Source organism: Balaenoptera ricei, chromosome 15 (assembly GCF_028023285.1).
Source record: "Balaenoptera ricei isolate mBalRic1 chromosome 15, mBalRic1.hap2, whole genome shotgun sequence".
Classification (NCBI taxonomy): Eukaryota; Metazoa; Chordata; class Mammalia; order Artiodactyla; family Balaenopteridae; genus Balaenoptera; species Balaenoptera ricei.
In genome coordinates this window covers 1,486,712-1,513,766 of record NC_082653.1, presented here as the reverse complement: position 1 = coordinate 1,513,766, position 27,055 = coordinate 1,486,712, and the positions used below count along the sequence as shown (strand labels likewise).

The window sequence follows — 27,055 nt, the reverse complement described above, 5'->3', positions numbered from 1 at the left end:
AACGCTGTTCTAAACAACTCGGATCAAAAGGAAAATGATGCTAACACTATATATGGAATCTAAGGGAAAAAAAAAAAAAAAAGGCCATGAAGAACCTAGTGGCAAGACGGGAATAAAGACACAGACCTACTAGACTTGAGGATATGGGGAGGGGGTGGGGTGAGATGTGACAGGGTGAGAGAGTGTCATGGACATATATACACTACCAAATGTAAAATAGCTAGCTAGTGGGAAGCAGCCGCATAGCACAGGGAGATCAGCTCGGTGCTTTGTGACCACCTAGAGGGGTGGGATGGGGAGGGTGGGAGGGAGGGAGAGGCAAGAGGGAAGAGATATGGGAACATATGTATAACTGATTCACTTTGTTATAAAGCAGAAACTAATACACCATTGTAAAGCAATTATACTCCAATAAATATGTTTTTAAAAAAAAAAAAAAAGGAAAATGAAAACTGAAATGATACACTGTTTAGAAAGGAACAGCTGTGAGAACCCAGCATATCAACCCTATGGGACAGCTAGCCAAAGCTACACTCTGAAGCAAATTTATAGCTTTAACCCAGGGTTTCTCAACCTTGGCACCAGTAACATTCTGGCCTGGATAACTCTTTATTGTGCGGATGGGGGCTGTCCTGTGCACTGTAGGATATTTAGCACGATCCCTGGCCCCCACCCACTAGGTGACAGTGGCATCCCCCAGTTATAACAACCAAAGAAGTCTCCAGATATTTTCCTGCAGAATAAAATCACCCCTGATTGAGAGAAAACCCTTTAAACCTTTTGTGGATAATTAAGAGAGACTAAAAATAATAAATTCAAGAAGCTATGAAAATAATAAATCAAAAAAATGTACAGAAAGACAAATACTGTGTGATCTCACTTATATGTAGAATCTTAAACCCCTCGCCTCCCCTCCCAAAAAAAACACACACACACAATCGAGTTCATGGATATAGAAAACAGACTGGTAGTTGCCAGAGGTGGGGATTGGGGGTTTGGTGAAATGGGTGAAGGGTGTCAAAAGGTGCAAACTTCCAGGTATAAAATAAACAAGTCATGGTGATGTAATGTACAGCATGGCGGCAGTAATTAATAATAATGTGCTGCATAATTCAAAGTTGCTAAGAGATTAGATCTTCAAAGTACTCATCATGAGAAAAAAACAGTAATTATGTGTGGTGACATATGTTAACTAGACTTTCTGTGGTGATCATTTCACAATATATAAAAATACCAAATCGTGGTGTTATATACCTGGAACTAATATAATAACGTATGCCAGTTATACTGCAATGAATAAAAGAAAGAAAGATGGTTTTAGTTCAAAATTTTCTATATTAGGACTTCCCTGATGGCGCAGTGGTTAAGAATCCGCCTGCCAATGCAGGGGACACGGGTTGCAGCCCTGGTCCGGGAAGATCCCACATGCTGCAGAGCGACTAAGCCCATGTGCCCCAACTACTGAGCCTGTGCCCTCGAGCCCGCGAGCCACAACTACTGAAGCCCGCGCGCCTAGAGCCCGTGCTCTGCAATAAGAGAAGCCACCACAATGAGAAGCCCGCACACCACAACGCAGAGTAGCCCCCACTCGCCGCAACTAGAGAAAGCCTGCACACAGCAACAAAGACCTAACGCAGCCAAAAAATAAATTAATTAAAAAAAAAAATCTTAAAAAAATTTTTTTTTTTCCATATTAGGAAGTAAAATCTCTCTCCCAAACTAAACAGAGAAAAACTCCAGCGGGTCTTATCAATAAGCTGCACTTTGAGAACACCAATAAACTCAACAAACTTCTGTTAGGTGTAATAAAGGTAGGAAAGAAAAGAAAAAAGAAAACAAAAATAGACAAAAGGAATGAAAGGAAATTTAAAAATCATGTACAGAATGTCATGCATAACTTTATGCCAATACCTTTTAAAATCCAAATGGCAAACAATTTGCTAAGAAAATATAAATAGTCAAAACTGACTTACAATGACGTAGAAAAGAAACACACATAATAAAAGAAAAGAAAACCATCATCTAAGCTCTCCATGGGAAAACAGGTATCAGGACCAGATGGTTTTTTAAGTAACTTCTAACAAGCTTTTAAGAAATTGATAATTCCTGTGATTTTTTAAAAAATAAATTTATTTATTTATTTATTTGTTTATTTTTGGCTGCACTGCATCTTCGTTGCTGCACGCGGGCTTTCTCTAGTTGTGGCGAGTGGAGGCTACTCTTTGTTGTGGTGCATGGGCTTCTCATTGTGGTGGCTTCTCTTGTTGCAGAGCACGGGCTCTAGGTGCGTGGGCTTCAGTAGTTGTGGCTCGCGGGCTCTAGAGCACAGACTCAGTAGCTGTGGCGCATGGGCTTAGTTGCTCCGTGGCATGTGGGCTCTTCCCGGATCAGGGCTCGAACCCGTGTCCCCTGCATTGGCAGGCTGATTCTTAACCACTGCGCCACCAGGGAAGCCCGATAATTCCTGTGATTTTTAAACTGCTCTGGAGCATAACAAAGTATGGATTGTTTTTCAAGTATTCTACAAGATGAATTACAAAACCAAAACAAGATAGTACCAAAAAAACAACAAGAAGGCTTTCACCCAGCCTCACTCACGAATATAGACACAAAATGTTTATGTTCAATGCTGGGTCCACAGTAGGAAGGATATTAGTAGAATTCATCCTACGGTTCACAGGTTAAAAGTGAAATGCCGCACCAGCACAATTACCACGTGCTCACCAAGGGCCAGTGGAGAAAGGAGGGATTTTCAACAGTTTATACCAGGGATTGGCAAACTTCAGTCCAAGGCGCCTGTGCATGGTTTATAAAGTTTTATTGGAACACGGCCACGCCCATTCACTTGCACACGTTCCATGGCCACTTCCAAGTTGCAACATACAACAGCAGAGCTGAAGCTTTGCAACAGGGAACACACGGCCCTCTAAGTCTAAAACATTTACTGTCTGGCCCTTTTCAGAAAAAATCTGCTGACCCCTGGTTTACCCCATGATTAAAAACTAAACATTTAAACGTCAAAAAGAAAACCGCCAAAGAACCAAGAGATATGCGAATAGTTGGGTTTAGGGACCTCCACTGAGATATGACTGAGTCAGACACCAGAAGAAGCAGGTCAACAGATTCACGTGAAAAAAATAACAGGAAGGGCAAATTACCCACTGGGAGAAAAGCACATGACGCGTGAGGAACAGATAATATAGTTAATACACAAAGCTCATAGCAGCAAACAAGTGAAAAGAAAACTGAGCCACAACCTCGGATGGGAAATTCACAAGTGAAAGCAACAGGAGTCAAGAAATGCAAGAGAAGATTCAACCTTGGACCTCCCTGGAGGTCCAGCGGTTAAGACTCTGTGCTTCCACTGCAGGGGGCGCGGGTTTGGTCCCTGGTCGGGGAAGTTCTCTACATGCCGCGTGGTGCAGCCGAAAAATATATATATATAAATAAATAAACAAAATATATTCGTAAGTAAATACTTACGTGTTAAAAAAAAAAAAAGGAAGATTCAACCTTGCAAACGAGGCAAAGAAACACAGCTAAAACCAAGGAAATATCAAATGCCATCTGATCTAAGACACAACCAATTATAGGACACACCACTATTTTGCGCTGCTGTGAAAGGAAAACGCCGGCCAATTAGACATCAATAAGCCGTCAACTGAAAGGCGCATCCCAATTCCAGGAAAACCGAAAAGGGGGAAAGTGAACCAATGAAAAGATTTCTGCGATAATGAATGCTGCCGTGTAGTGACAGCAACGCCTAACACATGTGACGCGGCCGTTGCCATTCCACCCGGTAGACGATTTTATGTCAGGAGAGCGGTTTGGCAACCTGCAGCCAAGAATGTCCCTGAACATGCATGTGTAGTGACCCAGAGCCTTCTTCTAGGAAAGTGTGCTACAGAAGTAGTTAAGGATTCATGGAAAGCTTTAGCTGCAAGGAGGTTTACTGTAGTGTTATTTTTATAAAATCTGGAAAGAACCTAAATTTCCAAGAATTGAGAGAAGGTTAAGCAAGAGCTACATCTGTCTGCACAACGCAAAACACGAGATGATGTGTTTACAGGATGGTGTGGGTGGAAAACGCAATTACACAACAGCGTGCACAGCGCACATGGATGTTTATAAAAACAGCACGCACACAGAGGGAGGAGGGGTTGTTCGCAGGAGGTGCAATTCTGCACAACTCTCTTCTTTAGCTTTCCGCTCACCTATGTTTTTGAAGGTTTTCTAGCATAAATACGTAACATTTGCACAAAATTAAAAGAAGCCAAGACATGGTGAACAAAACGGAAATACCCACTCTCTGTGGGCCTGGGTGTGGCCCCTCCTGCCCCAAAGCTCCAGTAGGGCCCAGGCCAGGATGGCGACCTCGGGGGACACTTACTCACAATCTGTCCGGCCGGTAGCACCTGCTCCCCCGTGTCATTGTGAGAGAAGGAGGGCACCGCTGAGGAAGGAGACAGCAAGCGTCAGCCAGGCTGGCTCAGTGCCCGCCGCCCGTGTCTCTCGGCGTCACCGTTGGTACGGGCAGGACGAAAGAGTCCCCCCTGGGGTCCCCCGCCCCCCGCCCTGGCTCCAAGCCCAGCAGGCAGGGATGCTCAGGGCCTCAGGGCCTGCCCCCACCCCCAGGCCGCGCCCTCACGGTGGCAACGCGGGAAGCCGCTGAAGCCTTCAGCACACGCATCGCATCGCGCCCCCGTGAAGTTCGGCCGGCAGTAGCAGCGGCCCGTCAGGTCCTCGCACGTCCCGTCCGTGAAGTCCGACTCGCAGTCACAGCCTGGGCGGGGGGGGGAAGTCAGGGGAACCCAAGTCCAGGGCCTGTGGGCCCTGCGAAGGGGCAGCGTCTGCCTCCCCAGCCTGGGAGGTGGGACGAGAGCCGGGGCCTCCCAGAGCCGCGAAGGCCCCAGGACGCCCCGACCTGGGCAGACCCTGCTCCTGGACACCCCTTGGAATGCCCCCGCCCAGGCCACCCCACCCGGGCCGCCCCCACTCACGGCGGCAGGCGTGGGGTGAGTCGAGCGGGTGGTCTGGGGAGCGGTAGAAGCCGGGCAGGCACTGCTCGCAGTTGATGCCGGTGGTGTGATGCTGCGGTGGGGCAGGGCCGCAGAGTCCAGTGGCAGCCCCGTCCCCAGCCCCAGGGACCCGACCGCACCCTGAGCCCCACACCTGACCTCGCACGGACCCGCCCACCCGAGAGACCTGGGTCTCCGGAGCCCCTGTCCCCACCGCCGGCCTGGCAGCAGCCCCGGCCCACCTGGCAATCGATGCACACGCCCCCACCCCGGTAGACGCGGTCCTGGTTCTGGCTGGCGTTGCTCCGGTCCACCTCGGGGTCGTAGTAGCAGTCGTGGGCGTGGCCGTGGCAGTTGCAGGCTGGAGAGCGGGGGCTCAGCTGTCAGGCGGCCTCCGTGACCCCGCCCGACTGGGACCCCTGGGGCACGTCCCGCAAGCCACGGGTGACCCCAAACGTGGCCTGGCTCGGGACAGAACGTGCCACACTGCCCGTGTGCCAACAGCACGCGTGTGAGCGTGTTTAAGCGTGTGTGAACGTGCGTGAGCCCTGTACGTATTGTTAGCACACATACACACATGTGCCCAAGCACATGCACGTATACCTGAGTATCGAGAGTGTACATGTGTGAACATGAGCACGTGTGTGCATGTGAGCATTCCGTGTGGGCGTCAGCACGTGCAGGCAAGAGCCTGTGTGAACGTGTGTGCGTGTGTGAGCGCACGTGTGAGCACGCGCGGGGGCACTCACACTGGCACTCGTTGGCGCTGTCTGTGGTTGCCGGCTTCCACGGCTGCTGGTTGAAGCCGGGGCAGCAGCGGTCACAGGAGTTCCCACACGTGTTGTGCTGGCAGGCGCACTGCAGCCTGTGGGGGGCACGCGGGCACGGAAAGCACTCAGACCCGCCGCGGACCCACAGGGACACGAGAAAGGCGGGGCTGTGCAGGGCCTTCACGGAGGGTGGGAGCTGGGGCAGGGTGTTGAGTGGTCAGCGCAGGTGGCCCCTGTCCGCAGGTCAGCCTGGAGCCCTGGGCCCTTCAGGATTTAGCTATGCCCTCTCCACCACGGCCAGGACCCAAGGCCAAGTCTACGGCTGTCCTGGGCCAGCTCTGAGACCCAGGTCTCGCTCAGCAGGCAGCCCTGAGCTCAGCCAGACGCCCCCATGTATCCAGGGCACCTGCCCAGGAGCGAGTGGCCAAGAACGGCTTCCTCTTCCAGCCGGGGGTGGACACCAGTCAGAGAGCTGGAATCCTGCCTGCTGTCCTGGAGAGCAGCTCCCGGTGGCTCAGTGGGCGGGGGGACGGCTGGCCGCAGCTGAGGGCCGAGGTTGCAGCCACCTACTGCACAGAACCCCATCTCCGGCACACACCTCCACAGCTCAGCCAGGGGCGAGCAGGAACCACAGCCCCGTCCCCGGGCCGTGTGCCCCTCGGTCCCCGGTCAGCACCACAGCTGCGGTGCTGTGCAGGTCCTGAGCAGCCCCCAGGAGCCAGTCCAAGAAGAAGAGACCCAGAGCTCCAAATCACGCTCTAGCCCCTCCCCCACAAGGGGCTGCAGGGCCCTGGGACTCGGCCCCACTGCTCCTTGGTGTTCAGAAGGAAGCAGGAATAACCTGCCACAGAGAGGTCATCACAGGAAGCGCCGAGGATCTGTAACCGAGAGCCTGTGGCCGGTGTTTGGTTTTTCAAGAATCTACATAGTCAGGCCACCCCAAAACCAAGAAATTAACACAAAAAGTGGGGTGTTTGTCAAAAGCCCTTGAAAAGCTACGCTGGAGGGATTCTTCCCAATCCAGGGCACACGGCCATCACACGGATGAAGCCCCGCTGAAGAGCCTGCAGAGAAACGACCCAAGAGCGTCAGCCGACGCAACCAACAGCAGGGCTGCACCCCGGGAGCTTCACTTAATGGAGCAGTTGAGTAGAAACCATAAAAAGAGAGTGTTTAAAGATTATAACCCAAAGAATCTAAAACATAATAAAAACCACAATGCTATGAAAAAGAGGCAGATGTGACCAAAGCACCAATCAGAACTTCTATAAATGAAAAATAAAATGATTGACATTAAAGACTCAAAGGATGGGCTATACAGCAGATCAGACACAGCTGAAGAGAGATTCAATGAACTGGAGAAGCCATCCAGAGAGCAGCCCAGGAGGCAGAGGTGGGAGTACGAGAAGTCCTGAGACTGCAGGAAACCACCCACGCTCCCACCCGTATGACAGGAATTCCAGAAAGAGAAAAGAGGGAGCGAGGGGAGAGCTGAGAGTCCTAGGGAGTCAACGGCCACAAATGGTCCTGAAGTAACAAAGACACGTATTTTTAAATTCAAAAAGCACAACCCCTGAGCAACAGGAAATATGTCCACTACTCAATAATGCAGAGTAAACCTGCAGAGCACTGAGGCAAGATCACAGAAACACCGAGAAGAGGCACAAAACCCACAGAGGGACAATGGTGCAGATGACAGCACATTCTCCCAACCACCGAGAAACGCCAAGAGACTGAAATGACATTTCCCAAGTGTTGAGAGACACGGCTGGCCATCAACCAGGAATTCTACAGTCAGCTAAACTATCACCCAAGAGTGAGGGCACAACAGCCATTCAATGACTTAACAGACTCTCATGGAAAGTACTAAAGGAAACTGAGTCCCCAGGGATGCACTGGGAGCCAAGGAAGGACAGAGAACAGGAACTGTGAGTCAAGGTGATGGAGCCATTGCTGGGTGCAGGTACCGTGCCTGGGGTTAGTGTTCTGGGGCCCTGGGTCATCAGAGAGACAACTAGTTAAATCTGCATTTGGCGAGGTCAAGTATGCCTGTTGAAGAGCGAGGGCTACCACTGCAATCAACAGAACTAGAAAAGAAATGTAAGGGTGATCACCAATTGCCACAAACTGAATGTTCGTGTCTGCCCAAAATTCACATGTGAAATCCAACCCCGGAAGCGATGGTGTTTGGAGGCAGGGCCTTTGGGAGGTGATTAGGTCATGAGGGTAGAGCCCTCGTCAACGGGACTAGCATCCTTATAAGAAGACCCCTGAGAGCTCCCTCACCCCTTCCCCACTGTGAACCACAGCCAGAAGACAGCCATCTATGAACTAGGAAAGGGGGCCCTCAGCAGCCTCCAGAACTGCAAGAAGTAAATCTCTGTTGTTTGTAAGTCGCCCAGCCTCTGGCATTTTGTTAGCCTGACTCAACTAAAACACCAACAGAAACAAAACATGCAACTTCCAAACCAAGGGATGGGGGAGAATGAATGGGGGGCTCAGTACAGACTGGGCAGGTAGTCAGCACTCAGAACGATGGCCGTGGCGACGGAGGTGGGAGAGAGCTTCCGGGGTGGGGGGGTGGAAGCAGAGGGACAGAGGCAGGCCAGTGGGCGGGGCAGAGCCCTCACAGAAGGGGCAGAGGCGGCAGGGCAGGCTGATACTGCAGGACACTGCGTGTGAGGGGTGTCAGCGTTTGTGGTTCTGGGGGAGACGCCCCACCTGCAGGGTGAGCTGAGCTCCGTCCATGCCCAGGTGCAGGTGAGTCAGGGTGGATGCCGACGCCTTCCCAACAGGCAAGGGCAGGCCCACCTCTCCTCTGAGGCCAGTTTGGCCACCCGGCAGGCGCCCTTCCCAACCATCACGAGTTCCCACTTGGCACTTCATTTCCCAGAGCAATTAGCTGCGCCCGAGCTCAGTGCTTGAAGCTGCAGGCAGGAACCCATGCCTGGGGCCCGTGCAGAGACTGCACAGGCCAGGTGGGTCCTGAGGGCCTGCCTGAGTCCTCTAGGGAGCGCGATCACACCTCTTCCACCTTCACACCCATCAGCCACGCCTGAAGAGGTCTGGGGCTCACCTCTTGGTGCAGCTCTGACGGTGAGAGCGGGGGTGAGCTCCTACCCTGTCTGGGCTTCATTCGCCTCCCCTATCAGTTGGGGTGTGGACACAGCAACAAAACCCCAGCAGAAGTGGGAGCTGCATGATCTTGAGGCGAGGGAAGCAGCAGGAGGGTCTGGCCCACTCCCTGCTGGAGGTGCCCCTGGGGGGCGGGGGCTGGGAGAGCCTGGTCATGGGCCCCCCATCGCAGGCTCTGCTTCCTCTCCCAGCACCTTGGGTCCAACCCTGGACCTGCTTTAAGACCCCCAGCGCACTCAGCCCCACCGGGACCTCTGCGCTGGGCACAGGCCTGCCCAGAACAGGTGCTCCTGGGGCAGCATGTGTGAGCGCCACACACAGCTGCTGACGGATGGGAGCAAGGAAGGAAAGGAGGAGGGAAGGAAGAGAGGAAAGAAGGAAAGAGGGAAGGGAAAAAGGAGGGAGGGAGGAACGAGCAAATGAACAAACCCCGCCGCCGAGGCTGCGAGCCAGGAGGAGGGCTGGCTCAGCGCCAGGCTCCAGCTGATAACTGAGCCGCGTGCTCACCGCTGAATTTGGGGCGGCTGGAGCCACTTGGGCACGTAGCGTCTAGTGGCAGCTTGTTAAAGATGCAGATTCCTGGGCCCTGCCTTATTGGCCGACTCTGGGTGGGGCTCAGAGCCCTCAGCTGTCCCAGCTGCAGGAGCACTGGCCATGTCAGATGGGGGTCTCTGGGCTACTCCCTGTCCTGAGCCTTGGGCCCTGCCTGCGATGGGGTGTGATCACGGCTGCGGGCAGCAGGGAGTGTTATCGTTTGTGTTCTCAAGGAAGGCGGGGGAGCTTCCCCTATCCCGGAGAACAGAAACATGCAGCCTCAGGCGGATTACCTCTCTCACTGACTCCCCTCCACAGGGCCGGGGGCTTCTGCTGGGGGCAGCTGGGGGGAGGGGCAGCTGGCTTGCAGGTCCAGGCAAGGCTCCACCTCTGCCGGCAGCACGGCAAACAGGCCCAAGCCAGGCTCCAGGCACTGCCCTTCCACCTCACAGTGCACACGGGGAAACTGAGGCCGAGCAGTGAGGGGCCAGTGCAGGTCACAAGGGCGGGGGACATGGTGGGCAATGGAACCAGGCCTCCTCTCCTTCAGGCTGGGCAGGGGGTGTGGGGTATGGGCAGGGAGCTACAGGTCTCACCTGAAGGGGTCTGTGGGGTCTTTAGCGTCACAGACGTCCGCGTGCCCGTGGCAGACGCAGCGGCCGCCGATGCTGATGTCCTTGATGCTGTAATAGTACTGCGCCGGCCCGGGTAAGTCAGCGGCCGCCCACACCTGCCCCCAGATCCCAGCCCCGAGCCCGCGTGGCCCCGCCCACACCAGCCCCCAAAGCCCCGCCTGCCTGCTCACCCTGCGGGTGACCGTGGGGTCCCGCAGCGCCTTGCCCATGAGGTGGCCCAGCAGCGTGTTGGTGCGCAGGAAGCGCAGGCGGATGTTGGTGGCTTTGGTGAAATCACGCAGCAGCGGCGAGTAGGAGAAGTTCATGGCACCTGGGCGCCCGTTCACCAGGGACACCACGATCTGCGGAGGGGCGCGGGTCAGGCGTGGGCGTGGCTCCGGCAGGGACCGCCCGGCCGCACCCCCGCCCCGCCCCCGCGCCGCCCCGCCCACCTCGCCATTCTCCAGGGGCACGATCCGCGAATACTCGGTGCTGCACATGACGTCGTCGTCCCCCGAGATGCGCTCCAGTGTCCGCGGCCCAAACCGCTCCAGGCAGTCCCTCTTGGAGGCTGCGGGAACCGCCGGAGGGTGAGGGCGCAGGGCTCCAGGGAAGCCCTCGGAGGAGGCCCGACGGCAGCGCCCGGCTGCCCTGTGTGCCCGGACTTCCCCGGGGCCTCACGGCCTCAACCGGGAGGCAGCATCACCCTCGAGGCGGGAACGCCGCCCACCCGCGAGGTTTTGTTGACGACTGTGGCACTTGGGAGGACAGCGGAGCTCCTCAGGAGGGCAAGGCCAGGGCTCAGCCTGCCCCTGCCCCGAGCCCGGGTTGCCTTGCCTGTCCCTCTCTCTGCAGAGAACAAGTGTGTTCCCTGGGTGGCCCTTGCCATCCCCATCCTTGGGGGACCATTCCTGACTGTCCTTTATAGGACTGGCCGCCCCGCACTCACTCTCGGGCCTTGGAGTTTGGGGGGGACACGTGTCCCAGCCCCGCCCAATCGAAGCGTCCCCATCGACATGATCTGTCAGGGTGGCACATGGAACGGCCAGCCAGTGAGCAGGGGTGCAGGGCTCCCGTGCTCTCCTGAGCGGGCAGCTCAGCTGGCCGCCTTTGTCACCTCAGGAGCTGCCAGAGCATAAGGCCAGTCCAGAGTGAACCTGGAGATGGCACGAGAGACTCCCGGTACCGAGGGCCCCTGGACCCAGCCATGCCCGTTTCAGGGACACAAGCCACCGAACCCCCACCAGCCTTCGGGGACATGCACCCGACAGCCCTGACCCACGCAGAAGCCGGGTGTGAGGGCACCCTGCTGTCCGGAGACCCTGAGAGAGCATGCGGCCCACCCCAGGGGACACCCCTGGCCCCGGGAGACTCACAGGCGAAATACTGCCATGGCTGGTAGGTGTGGCCGAAGTCCGTGGACCGTTCCAGCACCCAGAGGTCTGGCCGAGGCGAGTTGGCAAACTTGATGAGCACGTAGGCCACGTGGAAAACCTGCGGGGCAGTGAGTGTATGGACGCCCCTGAGATCCCTTCCATGCCACCTGGGCCCCCCATACCTGGAGGGCCAGGCCCACCCCGTGAGGCGGGGCTCACAGCGGACATCTGCGTGTTTGCCCTCAAGGGCCAGGCACACCCAGGTGAGAGGGCCGGCTGGCTCAGGGCACAGCCCCTCGCTTACTGGCCGGCCCCTGGCCACTGAGGCCTGCACCAGGACACAGAAGTGACCGGCGGAACCCAGCATTTCCGGAGGGCTCCCCTCTTGGGCCTGGGGGTGCCTTAGGGCCCAGCCCCACCCCAGGAGCTCGGAGAGCCCTGCTGTGAGGCTGCACACAGGCCTGACAGCAGCTGGAGTCAGACGGGGCACACGCGGGCAGCCTGTCTCCTGAGCCCGGGCAGTGGGGCTGGGCAAGGCCGAGGCAGGAGCTCATCCCACTGTCCCCAGAGCTCTGGTGGCCGGCCTGGGAAGATGGCCAGACAGTGTCCCAAGCTCCCAGGAGCCTGGCCTCCTCGCACAGCAGGCCAGTGAACCCCTGTCCTGGGATGGGGGGGCCCCCGTCACGGCCTCACCCTGGTCACCACCCCCATCATCTTCAGAGCCAACTCAGGACCCGCCCGTTTCACCCGCTGACCGGCCTGCAGGGGCAGCCAGCATGGAGCAACCAGGGCCCAGCCTCTGCCTGCCGCTGTCAGCAGCCCCCAGCTGTCAGGAGCCCCCAGCGGGGAGACAGACGGAAACGGGCCCTCCCAAAGCTGGCGTGGGGAAACCCTGCCAACCCAGCCCCGGCCTGTTGGGGGCGCACCTGGCCAGGGAGCGGGGAGGCTGCGCTTCCAGAGGCGTCCAGAACCCCCCAGGGCCCACCTGCGGCTCTCTCCCTGGGTCCCGGCCTGACCTCACTCCCAGGGAGGGACCCATCCCTCGTCTCTCTTCTCCTCCTGGCCAGAGGTCAGCATCCCTGGATGTCCCCGTGTCCTGTGCCCCTGGGGGCTTGGTGGGGCCCCTCCTTGGCTGACTGCCCCCCGGTCCTGCAGCCTGGCAGGTCTTAGCTTTGGGGCCCCCATCCCCACCTGGCACAGGCCCGAGGAAAGGGCTCTGGGGCCGCTGAGAACAGCCCATGGGCTCAGGCAGAAGCACCTGCCCTGCCTGTGGCCTCGATGATGAGCCACTGAGACCCCGGAGAGGGTGGGCACGTGAGCAGAGCGCACATCGGCTGTGCCCCCCCCAACACATCTGGGGGTAGCACCCTGGTGCCCACCCAGCTCAGCTTGCCCTACATGGTGACCACGGGGTAGGGACTGTGGTTTCCAGACCTCAAGAGCTCTGAGGGCCAGTGAACCCCTCCCCCGCCCCAAAGCCGAAGACGGGGCCATCGTCCAGGCTGGTCTCTGTGCGTGAAGTTTGGGCTCCAAGGAGACCCGGGCAGAGCCAGTGGGAGACCCGGGCACCCGCCCTGCACACGGGCAGAGTGGGGGCCCCAGATGAGGGGCAGAGACACAGCTAGTGAGCACGCCATCTGTGGACGGCGCCTGTGCCCCCCTTGGAGACCCCCAGCTCACACCCCCATGCCAGACCTGCTCACAGGGGCACCCCCAGGTGGGCTCTGAACTGCCCACCAGCCTTGAGGGCAACGTCACGCCTCCGGCCGCCCACCGTCCCCTCAGTGGGGCCCTGCCCAGCCCAGGGGAGCAGGTTCCCTCCTGGTGTCCACTGCTCTGGACTTCTGCCCCGGACCGGCTGATCTTCGGTCAGCCAGCCAGGCCCCGAGCCTATGGCCACATGGGGCAGAGCGGGGATCCCCTCCAGGGCCGCCCAAGGCGCACAGTCACCCCCTACCCCTGGTCAGCCTGCAGCCGCTGTGACGACCCCCTCGAGGGACAGTGGAGGGAACATGGACACCTCGTGGCCCCATCCCCCAGGAGGCCAGCCTGCTAAGAATCCAGGCGTGGCAGGGTGGGGCGGGGGGCACGGGGCGTAAGGTCCTGGGACCCTGAGACACGCCCAGTCGGTGTCCTGCCCTTCCCGGAAGGCCTGGCGTTTACGGGGAGGGGCCCAAGTCAGGCCAAGAGCGGCCTTTCCCTGGGTGTTGGGGGGGATGAGCGCCTATTCACCCACTGCCAGGCCTTGAGGTCACCTTCCCCTTTGCCCTGCCCGGTCAGGGGAGGGGCTCAAGCCTCTGGGGGGACGGACCCTACACCCGGCAGGCAATTTGGCCAACTCTCAGGCATTCCAGGGAGCCCTGGGGATCTCAGATGGCCCCTGTGCCAGGAGGGGTCTTCGTGAGAAAGGGGGGCATGGCGGCATGGGGGGCCTGGGTGTGCAGTGGACGTGGACATAGGCTGCTCTGGGGGCGGCAGCATGGCCCGCACTGAAGGCCCCCAAGGAGATTAAAGCCTCCTGCCAAGCCTCCTGGGGCCCACCCCCGCCTTTCCCTGAGCGAGGCCACCAGGCTGCACCCTCCGCTGGCCAGCTCTGTCCCTCCCCCAGGTCGACAGGCCGGTCGCATTTTTCCCAGCTGAGAGCACTTGCACAAATATTGACTCGGAGATGCTAATCGGGCAGGACACGGGCAGTATGGAAACTTCCGCCCCCAGGCCGGCACGCTGGGTGTGCTCCAAGGAAGACCCTTGCCTTCTCTCCATCTGTCCACCTGGTCATCTGGCTGTCACACAGGGGCCCCGGCCCAGGCTGGAGTGACGGGAAGGCATGCGCTCAGCTCTCCCCATCTGTCCCCAACCTGGTCCCGGTTCCCAGGGCCACACAGCCACCCTGGGCGTGACCCGGGAGCGGGAGCAGACCCCTGGCCTCCCTGGACACGGCCCTCCCCATGCCACCCCTGCCCGCTCGGCTCCACTCGGCTCCACTCGGCTGCCAACGCCGGCTGACCTTTCCCGCTGCTACAGAGTTCTGTGCAAAAGGAAAAAAAGTCTTTTAAAGCAAAAGCCAAACAAAAGCCTCCTGAGTTATTTTTAAAAATCTGGCTATTCTGGGGCAGGCACGTCTCCAGGACAGCAGCCGGACCCGCCTCTCGGCCACGGCTCCCCTGACGGCCCCCACACGCAGCCTGACCTCGGAGGGCCAGGGCTCGCAGGGAGGGGATCCGCCCCGTGGCCGCTGCCTGGCGGGGGGGTGGCAGGAGGCTGCAGAGCCCTGGGGCCAGAGCTGGGGGCCCAGGGTGGGTCCCAGGCCTCAGTGGCTAGATGGCCCTGGGTGGGCATGGGGCAGTGGGACAAACACAGCAGAAGTCAGAGACCAGGGCTCAGGGTTGAGGCCCTTTCAAAATGGTGTGAAGGCTCTGAAAGTCTTGAAAGGGAAGAGGCCAGCAGAAGCTGGCAGCCACCTGGCAGGGATGCCACAGAGGCACCACACAGAGCCACACCACACACACTGGTGCCCAGAGGCAGAGGTGTGGGGAGGGGAGTGAACATGGGCGGGGCTGGAGTCAGAAAATACAGGGAGGGCTAGAGAGGAAACCGGTGCTGCAGACCCCGTGAGGGTCTCTGTAGCCCCAGGGATGGCGGTGCAGGAGGTGACCGCTGGTCGGCAGCCTCCTGGGCTCAGACACCTACATCCCAGGGATTGGGCTGGGGCTGGAGCACCTGGGAGCACAAGGTCATCAGGGCCAGCGCACGCCCCCTCTGCCCTGGCCCATCTCAGGGCTGGGGAGCCCCAGGCCAGGCCCTGTGCCCCTGCCTGGGGAAGGAGGGGCCCAGCCCCCAACCGTTGGGCCAGGCGGCATGAATCACCAGGCAGCGTGTGACTCAGCCCTGGCCCCGCAGGAAGCGGGGCCCCGTGCCGATTCCCGGGGACGGGCCAGTGTCTCAGGCCGTGGCTGGGCGGTGGCAGGAAGCCCCTCCTAGATGAGGCGTCCGGGCCGGCTCCCCACCCTCCTGGACCCCCCACCCTAGACTGCTGGGCCGGCCTTCAGGGCCCTGTGTGCTGAATCCAGTTGACCCGGCCCCCCCAGCTTTGGCCCTCTCTGCAGAGACCCCATCTGGAAGCCTCGATAAAGAGGAACGCCGCAGCAGGGGGGCCGGCCGGGCAGGGGTGTCTACTCAGGCCCCCAACTGGGTAAATAAGAATGGCCACCCACACGACAGGAACCTGAAAACAGGCCACATGTGGATGCAACTCCCGGAGTGGAAGAGCCACTGCTGGAAAGAAAAATAAAACGTTGAAATGTAGAGAGGGCAGGCAGAGGCCCCAGGGACCCTGACTGCGGGGCCGGGAGCCCAACACACAGGTGTGTGGAGCAGAGCAGGGGGACTCTCAGGGGCTGGGTGGGGGTGGAAGGGCTCCGACGGCTCTGCAGGGGTTCACCAGCTAGAGTGAAGGGCAAATGCCCATGTGGCCCAGCACCTCAATGGAGCTGGGCCTGGGGGGATTCAGAGACCCCCCCCCACGACCGCCCAGGGGCTGTCTTGGGCCCCCTGCCTTGAAGGGGGGTTTTTAGGCCCTGCCCCCACCCCATCCTCCCTACAGCCTGGCCCAGGTCAGGCCAGATGGTCAGTCCCAGGCCGCAGGAAGTGGAGTTTATTCCAAGGGGACCCCGACACCCAAACAGTTTAGTCTCAGGTGTGAGCTGTATGGCCAGAAACCAACGCCATGGCGTTTGTTTAAAAGCAGACAGAGGGGGCTTCCCTGGTGGCGCAGTGGTTAAGAATCTGCCTGCCAATGCAGGGGACACGGGTTCGAGCCCTGGTCTGGGAAGATCCCACATGCCGCGGAGCGGCTGGGCCCGTGAGCCACAATTACTGAGCCTGCGCGTCTGGAGCCTGTGCTCCGCAACGAGAGAGACCGCAACAGTGAGAGGCCCGCGCACCGCGACGAAGAGTGGCCCCCACTTGCCGCAACTAGAGAAAGCCCTCGCACAGAAACGAAGACCCAACACAGCCATAAATAAATAAATAAAAATTAAAAAAAAAAAAAAAAAAAGCACAGGACAGAAGCCTTGGGGGCCACCAGAGCCTGGGGGAGTCAGTGTGGGGTGGCGGGGGTGTCTGTGTGTGCCCAGTGTGAGCAGACGAGTGTGCCATGATGGCCAGGGGACCAAGGACGAACGGCCCCCCACCCCGGGCATGGGTGGCGCCTCCGGCCCCGCATCCTCCGAGCAAAGCGACAAGCAGAGAGAGGCAGGGTCTCGCGGTTCCCATGAGGAGAGGTGGGGCCTGTGCCGGCCCGAGGACCCTCGGTAGGGAGGCCTTCCTTGACACCCCGCCCTCTCCTCCGCGGGAGCCCAGCTCAAGGGGCCACCTCCGGCCCAGCCCCTGCACCTGTCCTGGCTGCTGGGCCCTGCAGCTAGAGCCTGGCCAGCCCAGCCACACTTCCTGCCGCTTCCCTCGAGCCACCCCGCTGACCGTCCTGGGGCACTGGCCACGTGGCCGAGTGCCCAGCTAGGTCTGGACAGCCAGGCCAGTGACCATGACCTCATAACCCAGCAGACTGGCAGGCATGCCAGGACCAGGAGGCCCGCCCGGGGAGCCCCGAGCAGGCCGGCTTGGAGGATGCGTGGCCCAGAACCGGGGCGGGCAGGGCGGACCTGCACGGGGCATCCCGGCCGCAAAACAGCCAGCACGTCCAGGGCCCTCGGCGCGGCGTCAAGGCCCCAGCAGGTGCTCTCTGCGCCCGCACCTAGAGGACGGAACCGAGGCACAGACGGCCTGGCCCTGCCAAGCCCGGCCTCTCCTCCACACTGGCGCTGCGCACACCCCCACGCGCTGGGGGGCAGCTGGCGCCCCCCTGCCTCCCCGCTGTCCCCCAGGGAGGGCAGACCCCCGACCCTGGCATTTCTAGAGTTCCCCAACCAACACTTTCTGGCCTCACACCCAACTCCCCCAGCCTACACTCCACCGCCAGCCCAGCCGGGCTCTGCATCTCACCCCCTCCACCCCCGCTGTACCCCCAACCTGGTCTCCAGGCCACTCCCCTCCAGCCCCGGCCTCGCCGCCCCAGCCAGGGCGCAAGGAGAAAACACAGCCCAGGGTCGGGGGCAGGAGGTCTGCATTCCTCACCTGCCTCTGGGGGATGGGGGCTGCTGGGGAGAGGCCCTCCCCACGGCCAGGCCAGGAAGCGGGTGTCTGGAGAGGGTGGGGGACGCCCCCCAGGGCCAGCCCTAGCCCTGCCCAGCTCCGTAAGACCACCGGGCTACGTGGACGGGGGAGGCTCCGCGATGGGGAGGCTGAGGCGGGCAGGACCCACGAGAGAAGCGAGAACCCGCTGCGCCCCCCGGGAGGACAGGCCACTGCTGGGACGCGGACAAGTGTCCCCTCAGTCACCAGCCGTGGAGACTTCCCGCTCTGGAGAACCCCCTTCCAAGGCCAGCAGCCCGCAAACCTCAGACCTACAGCTCAGTTCTCTCAGGTCTGAGGGTTCCCGGACGAGACCCACACGGCGAGCAAGGCAAGAGCAAAGGCCTAGACCTCTCCGTGCCCTTCCCGCCAGGTCTCTGCTCCTGGGGCCTGGTTCTCCATCTGCAAGATGGGGGGAAGAGGGTCCAACGGCCCTCACCCACCCTGGAACGGGGAAGGTCAGAACGGGACGAGGCGTGACCGGAAGAGAGCGCGAGCAGGCTGCCGAGGCCCCAGCACAGGCGGCCGCCGCAGGGACCAGGCCCCAGCCCTGCTCCACCCCCCGGGGGTGACGAAGAGCTGCACGCAGCCCTCTCTGTCCTCCCCGGGGCAGGAAGTCCTCCTGATGCCCAGGGCCAGCTGCCCCCACCGCCCCGCCCCGCCCCGCCCCGCCCCGCCTTCCCGGGGCATCCGCTCCAGCTCCCAGAACAAAGGCCCCTGGCAGCCGCTGCACTGGGAGTGCCCAGCCCCACTGCCCACTCAGCCCGCTTCCTCACAGAAGCCCCAGCCCCACCCCAGGACCTGCGCCTCGAGCGACGGCCCAGCCCCAAAGCAAGGGAGCCCCCAGGGTTGAACTGGCTTAGCCAGGCCCCTCCCGCTCGGCCTCTCTCCCCATCTGCCCCAGGGGTGTGCTCAGAGGGTCCCGCCCTGCCTGGGGACATCCTGTCTGGCGGGGGCCCAGCTGCTGCCGTCACCAGACCTGGGGGCCCCTGAGGATACAGGCCCCGGGGCCCCTATGAGGGCCAGCCGGACGAGTCGGGCCCACTCCTCCGAGACGCCTCCCGCCCAGTGCTCCAGCCCACGCCACCTCCGTCCTCCCCTACCGCCTACCCCACGTGGGGCTCCTCGGCCAACGCAGGACCTGGTCTCTGTCCCCGACCCCCGTGCGCAGGGCACCCTGAAGGGACCCAGTTGTCACACAGTGGCCAAAGGAGGAAGGGGCAACAAGCTCCTTTTCCGAAAGGGAAGGTGGTGAATGCGGAAGTCTCCCCTGAAATTCCACAGTGGCTCAGAAACATGCCCCGGAAAGAGAGCTCTCTCGCCCACGGAGCTGGAAACTGGGCCCTTCCGCTCCACCCAACTCTAAAGCACACTGGTGGGCACCCCCCACGCTCACCAGTTCCCACCCCAACCAAGGCTGGCAGCCCCCTGGCCCAACCAAGATGGGGGCTTTGGGAAGTCAGTAAAGGGGGGAAGGAAGAGAGGAGAGAGGAGGGAGGGTTGAGCAGATGGAAAGAAGCGTTGGTGGATGAATGGATGTTAGGTGGATGGGCTGGTGGATGGATGAGTGGATGGGTGGGTGGCAAAAAGGAAGGAAGGATAGGGGGCAGGGAGAGAGGAAGAATGGCTAGGTGGATGGATGGGTCAATCTCCCCCCCAAACTGGGCTGGAAATGGCCCAGGCCCAGTCTACAAAGTCATTAGAGTCATTTTACACTTGCGTCATTTTACAGTCGGGGAAACCGCGGCTTGGAGGAGCAGGGTGTACACGGTGAAACCCTCTCCCCGGCCCAGGCCCCATCTACCAAGCAGACGTGCCGCCTGCCTCCGCCTCGCTGGCCCACTTCCCACCTGTGGACACCGAGCCTCAGGGGCCACAGAGCCGCGGGAGCTGAGCGCCACCCGAGCTCCTCCTCGGCCCCATCCACTGCACCTCGGGAGGGCACTGTGCCCACCTGCTCCGGGCCACCCTGGGGTTGTCACGGAGACCAGGCCACTGTGCCCCAGCAAGGGCCCTTGCCCTGCCCTAGTCTGGCCAGGCTTGTCCACGGGGGAGGAGGGGCGAGAAGGGCCCAGCGGCTCAGCACAAGTTCCCTCGATTGACCCTGGGGCAGGGGCAGAACCCACTTCCCCCTCCCCCTCCCACGGGCACCCCCCCCACCCGTGGCAGTGCCAGAGAGAGGGGCACCCGGGGGGCACACAGGGTTGCTGAGGTCCCTCCCAGCCTCCAGGGGGAAGGAGAGCACAGATGCGGTGAAAGCCCAGTGAGCTGAAGCGAAATCGGCCCAGCCCCACCCAGACCTGGGCCAGGCAGCACCACCAGCCCTGGAGCCGCAGGCAGGGCCCGATGGGCAGCCCCTCCCAGGGCCTAACAGATAACCCATGGCCCCCCGGAAATCCCCGGCCACTTACTGGGACTCGAACCCACACCCTCACTGCCCACCTGCCCACCAGGCCAGGCCAGCAGGGCTCCGGGCTGGGGCAAGAGGCACCCAACACTGTCCCCTGAACCTGCCCGCAGGGCCCGCCCCTCCAGCCAGGCTCACAGGAGATGCTTCACCACCTCTCCTCGAATGCCCTCAGGACGACAGCGGGATGGAGGCTCAGCAAGGAGCAGAGACCCACCAGGTCACACACCGGGACCGTGGCAAAGCTGGCCTGAACTCAGGTCCCTGGACTCGCGGTCTAGTACTCCTTCCCTGGCCCCATGAACAGGGAAGCGGGTGGAGGTGAGGTCTAGCAGGATCGACCTTGTAGCCCAACTCCCAGGCAGGCCCAGAGCTGGCCGCTTCTGGGCTTGGCCTCATCTACCTCCCCCTCCCCCACCCCATCCAAGGAGGCATCAGGACTGTTGGCCCATTTCACAGGCCAGGATACCAAGGCCCGGCGCCTAACAATGTCACATGGGGAGTGGGACGCAGCCCAGGTCCACCAAGGGGGGGCTCGTTTGTCACTGGGAAACGCCTGGCTCCCACCCCCCACCCCTGCCTGTGCAGGGGCCTGGGCGGGCACACCTAACCCCTCGGTGGCCTCTGCAGCACAGGTATCCTAGGAATGTCCACTTCCTCTGGCCTCCTCTGCATTCCTGGAGCCCCTCCCACTCCCACCAGTGGAGCCTGGCTCCCTGCAGAGGAATTCCTCAGAGTAAACACCAGGGCTCACAGCATTTCAGCCCCACCTCCGTGTTGTCCCCTTAGCGCCCCTCACCCTAACTCTCCACGTGACCTCTGGTAAGCCCCCCATCTGGCACCCCTCTCTCCCTGTGCACCACGAGGATGCTGAGAAAACAAACGGAAGGTGCCCAGTGCCACGCCTCCGTCCGTATGGGCCTGCCGCCAGCAGCCCGTCTATGCCCAGCCTCTGCCCAGCCTCCCGACCTCATTCTGGGTGGACACCTCGCCTTCTGGTCCTAGCCCCACGGTGAGCCCTTTGGCCAGGGACATAGGGATCAGGCTGCAGCAGGCGAAAAAGGGACTCTACCTGGCCCAGGTCCAGGGTGACGTTGACCTCATTGTACTCCAGGCCGCGCGACAGTGGTGGGCTCTGCCACCAGCGTTCCGTGCCGTCAATGGCGTTGCTCACAGGGTGCGCCCTGTTGCTGTTTGCAGCCGTGCAGATGTCGCAGTACTGGCCCTGTAGGGGAGGGGGCGGTCAGATGGGACCCCTTACCCCTCTGCTCACCCTCCCACCCCATCACACTGGCCGCACCCCCAATCTGTGGACCCTTGTGCGCCAGTCACTCATTCACCTGGCAAATACACACTGAGAGCAAATACACATTCTCAACTTGGGATACGGTTCATGTGAGAGATGAGCACACCCATTACAGAGGAAACAGGAGAGCAAGGAGGGAGCAGGGCACCCGCTGCAGGTGGGAAAACATGGCGGGCCTCCCTGAGGAGGGGGCATCTGAGGCCTACACCATAAGGGGGGGGGGGGGGTGTGCTCCAGGCAGAGGGGCTGGCTGTGCAAAGGCCCTGGGGCAGGGAGAGCAAACAAGGAGTAAACAGCAAGAAGGCCAACGTAGCTGGAGCTGAGGGGTAAGAGCCCGGTCAAGGGGCAAGTCACACGTTTCTCGCCCACCCCCGCCCCCCAACCACCAGCCACTGCAGGGGGCTTCAGAAGGGCTCTTGCAGGATGGGGCCTGGGGGGGACCTAAAGAGGAAGGAAGGTGGGGCTACAGCCGGAAGGCCCAGGCCCGACGTGAGCCCCTCGCCACCTCCACCAGCTCATCCCCCAAACCTCCCCACCAGGCTCTCACCCAGAGCCATCTGGATTAGGGTCTCCAGAGAGGCGGAATTAAGCCATCTCGGTGGCCTGTGGGGACAGGCCCCAGAGTGGAGGCACGTGGGCAGCCAGCAGACGAGGCCTGGACCTCCTGGCTCTGCCACTTCCGAGCCCTGGGACTGGGCCAGGTCACGGCAGCGGCTGAGCCTCAGCGCCCCGGTGTGAAGAGTGGGGGCGATGCTGGCACCTGCCTCGGCCACTGTAGGATTAACGGATCCCACACGGGGCCTGGCAGCTGCTTCTGTCACGGCCCAGCCACCTGCCGGGGCCCTGTCCTCTGGGGGGAGAGGGGGCTCCCAGCATCATCCTGGCCTGCTGTCCCCGTGGGGGAGGAATAGGTGCTGAAAGCTTTGGGGGTGGGGGTAGAGGCAGAGCTGGGCCCTGGCTGCCGGCCCACTGGAGGCCCAACCTCCCACCCCAGAGGAAACCAGACCTGCTGTCCCTCTGCACACAAAGGCGGCCCTCGGAGACTTGGCATTGTTTGAGGCCCAGAGAGGCCACGTCTGGGAAATGCGGCCGCTCCACCCCTCCCAGCCTCCCAGGGGGCCAGACCTTGTCCTAGGAGTCAGAGGTGGGAGCGTGGGAGATGCCCTGCCCCACTCCCAGGCCCGGCAGCCAGAGAGCCCCCAAGCCTCCACATACGCATGGCGCGGGCACACGTGCTCCTGGCTTCCACGGTGCGCCCAGGATGGCGAAGGCAGCAGACCCAGGCACCGAGCCTCCCATCCAGCGGGCTCCCAGGACCCCTCGTGCTGGGTGCTTTGGCTGACCCCATCTCCACCCTGTTCCTGCCTGGGGCCTTGGCACCCTGATCTCTTGTCCTCCAGCTCAGCTGTCACCTCCTCAGCAGAGGCCCAGAGCTCCAGACCACCCAAGAGGCTGACCTGACAACCCCCGCCCCATCACTGTGCTTTATTTATTCTACCACAGGAGACGTGGAATTGTCTGGCTATTAGCAATTCTCCATTTACTGCCTCCTGGGGGGTGGGGGGAGGCGCACCTGCCTCCTTCTTAACTGCATCCCTGAGGCCACCACCCAGAGGTGCCACGCCGAGGGGCTGGAGCAATGGAGGACACCCAGAAAAGGGGCACCATCTGTGCAGGCCATACTACCAGCTCAAATGCTGAACCCCAAACTGGAACCCGGGCTCTGGCTCCCAGACCTGTGGGAGCTGCCAGAGGGAGAGCAGAGCAGGGGCTCAGAGAGGCTCACCGAGAGCGCTAAGCACATGCGTGTGGGCTGTCTGGGGCCTGGCGGAGCCGGGAGGCTTCTGAGAGGTGGTGGGTAGGGCCATCTGGCTGGGGTGGGCCTTCCAAAGAAGGCTCCCTTGGTCAAGGGTCAAGGGAGCCAAGGGACGTGTCTGCTCAGGTCCACCCAGAGAATCGGGGGGAGATGACTCTACTCCCCACGTGGCCCCAGCGGGACCGCTCAGTGACGTGGTCACTGCCGACCTCCCTGCCTGGCGGATGGGGCTGGGGAAAGCAGCCTCTCTCCGCCCCTCTGCTGCAGAGGGTCCTGCCAGGAACAGAGCGAGGAAGCAAGGAGCAGTGATAAGGACTTCCCCTCCCAGTGAGTCACCACGCTGGCAGCCGAGCCCCCGACTTCCCCTGCGGGGCTGGGGCCAGCCCAGAATTCCTCCGCTGCCCACCTGAAGTCGCAGGGCCGGACTCCCAAGGTGCCCTCTGCCTGCCCTAGCTGCCCCGATGCCCAGCATGGCTCACCCCACACCCCGGGTGGCATGCCCCCGGCCAGCTTCTGTCCTATCTCCCCCAGGGGGCCCTGGGAGCTGCTGGTCTGCAGCCTTGGGCCCACGTCCTCCCTGACCCACCCACAAGCCTGGGCTCTTGGGACAGAGAGGTGCGCCCACTCAGCTCCAGTGTCCGTGGGCAAGGCCCAAACACCAATCCCGCAGGAAGGCAGGGCGGTGAGCAGATCCCATCCCCCAAGAGGACAGGGCAGAGGCTCCAGTGGGTCCAGCAACTTGACCAAGGTTGGCCTTCAGTCTTTCTGGCTGGTCTTTCTGCCCTGGCAGCCTCAGCACAGGGGTGCAATGGCTGAGCGCTAGAGTTTCAAAGAGAGGCTTCAGCTCTAACTTGTTAAACTGTGAGCTGGGAGGGCAGGGCTGAAGTTCTCACTCAGGGCCCCCTCGCTTGCAACGCACAGCCACTGCCACTTGCCAAGTGGTCACTGTGTGACGGACAGCTTCCCCGGCCCCTCAGGCCAAACTCACAACTTCGGGTGAGGCCGGCCCTCGCGTTGTTCCCATTTTACAGATGAGGAGCCTGAGGCTGGGGCAGGGGAGCCACACAGCTAAGGAGAAGGCCTTTGACCCCAGGCCACCAGCTCCTGTGCTGCTCCTTTAAGCACTAGGAGGTGGTAATAAATGGCCCCTCCCTCAAGGATCCACGCAGCTGCCCCTCCTCAAGGGCCTGGGCCAGGCAGCACAGGTGAGCAACTCGGAGCCTCTCTCCAACAGGGAGATGGCTTGGAGCCTGGGCCGATTAGCTGCGGAATCCCAGCTGAGCATCTAGGAGGGGTGGCCAGGGCTGAGCCAGGCCCTCTGAGCAGCTTTGGAGACCCCCCCCCCACAAGCTCCTCCCCTCCACCTGTCCCCTTTGATGTCACCCAGAGGCACTAAGGGCCCGTAGTGGGGTCTCAGGTCGCCCCCGCTCACCCCAGCCAGATCCTAGTCTGGCTTTGGGGCTTTACAGGCCTCCGTTTCCCCACCTGAAACGTGGGCTTGAGACCTCCTGCTCAGCTGTACAGGGCTTTGAGGAGAGCATGGGTGCAGAGAAGTGTGTCCAGGAACCAGCGGGAGGTGACATTTCTGTCCCGGATGGCTCTGCTGCACCAGGGCCCCCTCTCACTCACTCCTCCCTCCCTCGGCGGGGAGCAAGGGGAGTGGGCAGGCAGCAGTGAAGGGGCCCCAGCTGAGGCTCCCTCATTCATCACCCACCCCATCACTCTACTCTCCAACTACCTCCTCCCTGCCCCAGCCTCTCCTACCGGGAAGGTGGCAGCAAGTCCCCGGAGGCTGAGGCTCAGGTTACAACAGCCTTGGGGCCCCCAGACCCTCCCTCAGGTCTGGCAGGGGTGGGAGGATGGGCCTGCACGGGGTGTCAGGTAGCCTCTGGAGCAGACCCTATCGCCCCGGGCAGAGCGGCGGCCGGTCTGTGTTCCCAGCCCCAGTTAAAAATCCCTCCGTTTGTCCCCCTCCCACCTTGAGGGTCCCACCGACTCCCTAGACCCGCGCGAGCGAGAGCTGTATCTGGCCCCTCCCGCCCCATCCCCGTCCCCGTCCCCGTCCCCGTCCCCGTCCCATCCCGTCGCCAGCAGGTTCCAGCCTGTCCCGGGGGAAGGCGGAGTGGTCCGCCCCCACCTCACAGGCAGCCGGCCGGGGAGGCCAAGTCCCGCCCTCGCCGGGATCCCGGGACTTGGGGCCGCCGGGGACCAGGCACCGGCCCCTCCCCTCCGGCCAGCCACCGCCGCCGAACTCGAGCGGTGCCGGCCGCGCCCGGGTCCGCTGCGTGCCGCCTTCCCGGAGGCACGCGCACTTCTCTGGCTGAGCCCGAAGGACCGAGTTGGGGTCCCTTCCGTCCGCCGAAAGGCGGAACCGGGGCGTAGGGACGGGCGGCGGGGGCCGCGGTCCGTACCTGGTTTCTCCGCGGCCCCTGGGGCTCCTCGCCGAGTCGGGCTGGAGTTCCGGAGTCCGAGCCCGGTGCGTGCCCTGAGCCGGCGGCCCCGCCACCCCGGCCCGGCCCGGCCCGACCCGCGGCCCGCGCTCACCTGGATGGTCTGGTTGGGGTCCCCGCCGGCCCCCCCCACCAACTTGCAGTAGAGGTCCTCGGTGGGGCGCGGGGCGCCGCGCGCCGGGGCCTCCTCGCCGCAGGTGGCGGAGGCGGCGATGCGGGCGCCCTCCGCCAGGTTGAAGTAGGGCGGGTGCAGGCTGAAGCTGCCGCCCGCTGCCGCCCGCGCCCGCACCGCGCCCAGCAGCGCCAGCCCGGCCAGCAGCAGCGGCGCTGGGCCCCGGGAACCGCGGGGCCGCGCGCCCGGCTTCGCCATCTTCCAGCTCCGGGGACGGCGGGCGAGGCTGCAGCCTGGCGGGTCTGCAGCGCGGCGCCCGGCCCGGCTCGGCTCGCTCCGCCTGCGGACGTCAGGCCCCGCCCCGGCCCGCCTGGGCGCCCGAGCCCCGCGCCCCGGGGAGGGGGCGGGGGAGGCCGGGGGGAGGGGCGGCCGGCCGCCTTAACCCTTGGGACCCCGGCCCGGCCGGCTTCTCGGAAGGGACACCTGCTGGCCTCGGGCCGGGCCGTGGGAACGCGACGCCGCGGCGGCCCCCGGGGCGTGGCTCCCGGTCCAAAGCGGCCCCCTCGCGCCCTCGGGCACCCAGGCCCCGGGCGCGCCGGCCCGCTCTTCCCCGTCCAGCGGCTCCGCTCTTTGTTTCCCTAACTTCGGGCACCTCTCGGCGGCCGAGCGCCCCCGGCTGCCCCGGGTCTGGCGCCGCGGCCGGGAGTCAGGCACGCTCGCCCCGGGTCCAGCCCCCGGCATCTGCCCCATCCACGGCCCGGCCCGGCCCCACCCGCAACCCCAGAACTGGCAGAGCGACCCGAGCGACCGCAGCCTGGGAGCCCTGTCGCTGGGGTCCCCCCGGGATTGAGGGGGTGAACTCCGGAGCGCAGCGCAGCCTCGCCGCCTCTCCCCGGCCGGTTTTTGGTTTTTCACCCCTCATACTGGCCCCCATATCTGCCCCATCCAGCAGGTGTGTGGTAAGGTGCTCTCTGTCAGCTGTGAGTGGCGGTGGTAGCGGGGGAATCCGATCTGCAGAGGGACAGGGAGACCCCCTGGGGGGGCCATGTCAGATTCCATCCCACCTGACTCCCACCTACCCAGGGTTTGGCTTAAAAATACTCTAAAATAGGGAAGTGGGTGAGGAGGGACTGGACCCATGGGGCCCCCTGCAGTGAAGGGAGGATACTCAGGGCTCCGCCGGTGCCAGGAAGATTGCCTGTGAAGGAGGACATCGATTGCCTGTGAAGGAGGACATCTGCGGGGGCTGGGGCCGCAGGGCCAGGTGTGCGCTAACCCTTGTGCCTGGGGGGGTCCCTGCTTTGGGGCACTGTGGACCCCACCATCTC

General features: G+C 61.9%; 1 protein-coding gene across 2 annotated transcripts in view; it reads right to left on the bottom strand.

The window, feature by feature from the left end:
• The window catches only part of LAMA5 (laminin subunit alpha 5), a 52,846-nt gene extending 26,827 nt beyond the window's left edge, over nucleotides 1-26,019 (bottom strand). The window contains exons 1-11 of one of the 2 annotated variants that reach the window (XM_059898531.1): nucleotides 25,710-26,019; nucleotides 21,116-21,268; nucleotides 11,448-11,565; nucleotides 10,524-10,642; nucleotides 10,263-10,433; nucleotides 10,054-10,151; nucleotides 5,768-5,883; nucleotides 5,261-5,379; nucleotides 5,001-5,091; nucleotides 4,649-4,783; nucleotides 4,391-4,453 (exon numbers count right to left, since the gene is read on the bottom strand). In XM_059898531.1, coding sequence (XP_059754514.1) covers nucleotides 4,391-4,453; nucleotides 4,649-4,783; nucleotides 5,001-5,091; nucleotides 5,261-5,379; nucleotides 5,768-5,883; nucleotides 10,054-10,151; nucleotides 10,263-10,433; nucleotides 10,524-10,642; nucleotides 11,448-11,565; nucleotides 21,116-21,268; nucleotides 25,710-25,985 — 1,459 coding nt within the window. In that variant the 5' untranslated portion in view covers nucleotides 25,986-26,019. The remainder of the gene's footprint in view (nucleotides 1-4,390; nucleotides 4,454-4,648; nucleotides 4,784-5,000; nucleotides 5,092-5,260; nucleotides 5,380-5,767; nucleotides 5,884-10,053; nucleotides 10,152-10,262; nucleotides 10,434-10,523; nucleotides 10,643-11,447; nucleotides 11,566-21,115; nucleotides 21,269-25,709) is intronic. The other variant, XM_059898532.1, reaches the window with a different exon arrangement.
• Between the last annotated feature and the right edge of the window lie 1,036 nt (nucleotides 26,020-27,055).